Here is a 3,420-nt window from a genome sequence, read left to right as displayed (position 1 = left end):
GGGGTCTAAACAGACCCCTGATATTTCCCTTTTAAAATAGAAAAAGAGATTGAGAACACAGAGTCCTCAATCTCTTTTTCTGTGTCCCCTGTTATCAATGAACAGGAATCCTCTATAAGTGTTCCTGTTCATTGATAACATGGTATGTTTACTATAACTACAATTATGAATGAATGGGGGTGATGTAGGTCACTCCCATTCATTCATAATTGAGGATATAGTTAACATACCAGGTCCTCAATTATGTACAAACACTCAGCGATCACTGATCACTGAGTGTGTGTACCTTGCTTTTCTCTCTGACACACTGTCACAGGAGGCTGATCGAGCGGTGTAGAGAGGAAAGCCCAGCCTCCTGTGACAGCGCTGTCTCCGCCCCCACACCGCTCTGCCGGACTGTGATAGGCGGCAGAGCGGTGTGGGAGGAGACACCGGCCGCTCACAGCACTCTCCACCGCAGAGCTCAGCCGGCTGTCACTTTCTTTTCTTCCCGCTGGAACAGCGCCCAGCGGGGAGAAAAGAAACCAGGGATGCGCCGCTGTATCGGCCGAAACTTGGCTCTTTCGGCATTATGCCAAAAGTGCCATTTTCGGCCGATATGTTTCGGCGGCCAATATATCGGTGCATCCCTACTTTAAAGACATGCTGGTGGGTTAATTGGCTCCTGTTCAAATCAGCCCTGTATGTGTACATGTGAGATCTAAGGGACCTTAGATTGTAAGCTCCTTGAGTGTAGGGACTGACGCGCTTTGTAATGTGTAAGTGCTTCATAAATACCTTTTAATATCACATTCTCTATCAATTCATCCCCACGCAGCTACCTCCCCATGTATCACTGGCCCTTCCCTTTTAGATTGTAAGCCCTCAGGAGCAGGGCCCTCCTTACGATCTTGTCTTGATTTGTATTGTAACTGTAATGTCTTCCTTATATTGTAAAGCGCTGCGCAAACTGTTGGTGCTATATAAATCCTGTATAATAATAATAATAATAATCATTTATACTTTACAGGATGTCACTGTGCAATGTGTTATACACAGGCCACGGGGTCACTTTAATATCTTCAGCTAATCACTAAAAGGTATCAGTTTGACAATATATTCTGTCTTCATATCGATAACAGGGAACAATACCATTATTAATTCAAGACCAAACCTATTTATTTTTGGGAAGCTCATAGTTTCTTCCTAACATAAAAGGGTTCTTATCTTTTGAGTATCCTCCAAAGAAGATCCATGAATGATTAAAAATAGAATCTTAAAATGCAACAAATCAGAGCATTAAGCCCAATTACGCAGCGGAGTGCTCCTTACATTTGAACGTAGCACTAGGTTTCCTCTAAAGAATTTATCCTTGTGAAGTGTTTCATCTCCCCTTCCACGACACCTATAAGAATATCTTTTTCTGGAACGTCCCTCTTTCCAACACCCTTTGTGTTTATTGAGACAACCTGTCAGTCGGCACATCACCAGCAAAGCCCCCCCATGTCTCTTCGCCCCTCCTGTTTTCGACAGCTCTTTTCTAACCCTGTCAGGGAGCGACCATCACCAGCTTGTTGTGACAGCAGCACTGTGTCTGATAGCAGGAATTCCTGACGCTGGACCTTCACAGTCACTGACCTGACAAATTGTTTGTAGGACTTTAGGCATCAAACCGGAACTTTCACAACAAATCTTTCAATGGTCTTACCTGTTAGTGCATCGCTTTGATTCCAAAAGTGGTTGTGCAGAAAGGGAACATGTACAGAGTACTGACAAATGAAAGGTCAACATTCCTCATTCGTTGGATGGAGGCAAAAGTGGTCCGTGTCATGCTGGCACTTTGTGCACCGATGCTGGATAGAAACAATGAGATAAAATCTAGGTGAATTCAAATGTAGGATCATATTCATGAGAATGCAGACTAGAGACCGGGGCCATCACGAGACCCTTCATAGTCATGAGAATGCAGACTATCCAATCACTGGAGACCAGTGACATCAGAGACCCTTCACATTCATGAGAACGCAGCCTATCCCATCACTAGAGACCAGTGACATCACCAAGACCCTTTATATTAATGAGAACGCAGCCTATCCCATCACTATAGACCAGTGACATCACCGAGACCCTTCATATTCATGAGAATGCAGTCTATCCCATCACTAGAGACCAGTGACATCACCGAGACCCTTCATATTCATGAGAATGCAGTCTATCCTATTGCTAGAGACCAGTGACATCACCGAGACAAAATTGCCTTTTTTGAGCTGAAGAGGGATCTTTAAACCATTGAACTTCAGCATTAGTGAGGCTTCTACACTTGTCCCGTGTCATTATCCAGGGATTTGGGACTGATAAAATGTTCAGCACCCCTGGGACAGATATCTGAGTCACCTCCTCCCCCTCCAGACTCGGCGAGATATGTCACTGAGCTTTATGATAAGAGAAGTTCAATAGTCACACTTGCGTGCAGTCAGAGTTTGATGCTGTATGCGCTCTTGTAAAAAGATGACCGATACATTTTTAACTGTTCATGACAGTCTGGGTCCCGTACACAATATTATCCCAGGAGGCTTTCCAACATTTGTTGCAGTTGTCACCCTTCTGGCTATGAACTGTGGCTGGGATAAGTGGATCATAAGAATAACTGAGCAGAATAGATTTCTTTGTTTTCCCAGTTATAACGTATTTTGACTTTGCATTGATGGTTTATGATTGCAAGTATTATGTGCCCGACCTTTCATGAAGCACCTGTCTGTTTTCTTCCCCTAATATGTGCCTATAAAAATAATAAAGATTTGATGAATTAACAATCCCTCCCCCAGTTGATGGGTTCCTCTACTCCTTCAATGCCATGTGTCCTGTAGCAGTCGAATAGATTGCTAGCTCTTGGCCTAACGTGCTTCTCTCTTGTCTTCCCGCAGCTTGCAACTGTAACCTGCATGCCCGCCGCTGTCGCTTCAACATGGAGCTCTTCAAGCTGTCCGGCCGCCGGAGTGGAGGGGTCTGCCTGAACTGCCGCCACAACACCGCCGGCCGCCACTGCCACTACTGCAAGGAGGGATACTACCGAGACATGACCAAACCCATCACCCACAGGAAGGCCTGCAAAGGTGAGGAAGGCTGGGCCTGACCCGATGAGCCCCTGTATGGGAAACGCAATGTGATCTGTACATGGGGCACGTCCTGGATATCCTCCGTACTCTTGTAGCGCTTATTTGTTCTTATATGTTTCAGGCAAAGTTTCTGACAATTGAGTCCTACGGGCGGCGAGAAAGTTTATATAACAGATTTTATTTTTTCATATAAAAGACTGCTGAGATGAGATATATTCGCCCACACAGAAAGTCTGTTGTTTTCAATCCCTCTGACATAACCCACTGACAGAGAGGGGAGCAGTGCACCCAAACATTGTGCAGCACTACTAAGCAGGAAGCTGGG

General features: G+C 45.0%; 1 protein-coding gene across 2 annotated transcripts in view; it reads left to right on the top strand.

Annotated features, from left to right (window-relative positions):
* The window catches only part of NTN1 (netrin 1), an 85,969-nt gene that overhangs the window by 36,428 nt on the left and 46,121 nt on the right, over positions 1 to 3,420 (top strand). For both annotated transcript variants that reach the window (XM_018568303.1, XM_018568302.1), the window contains exon 3: positions 2,904 to 3,092. In XM_018568303.1, the coding sequence (XP_018423805.1) occupies positions 2,904 to 3,092 (189 nt within the window). The remainder of the gene's footprint in view (positions 1 to 2,903; positions 3,093 to 3,420) is intronic.

The sequence above is a fragment of the Nanorana parkeri genome, unplaced genomic scaffold (genome assembly GCF_000935625.1).
Source record: "Nanorana parkeri isolate BGI_ZX_2015 unplaced genomic scaffold, ASM93562v1 scaffold1169, whole genome shotgun sequence".
In the NCBI taxonomy this organism is placed as follows: Eukaryota; Metazoa; Chordata; class Amphibia; order Anura; family Dicroglossidae; genus Nanorana; species Nanorana parkeri.
The sequence above is the reverse complement of the archived record's forward strand: the minus strand, read 5'-3'. Positions and strand labels throughout refer to the sequence as shown.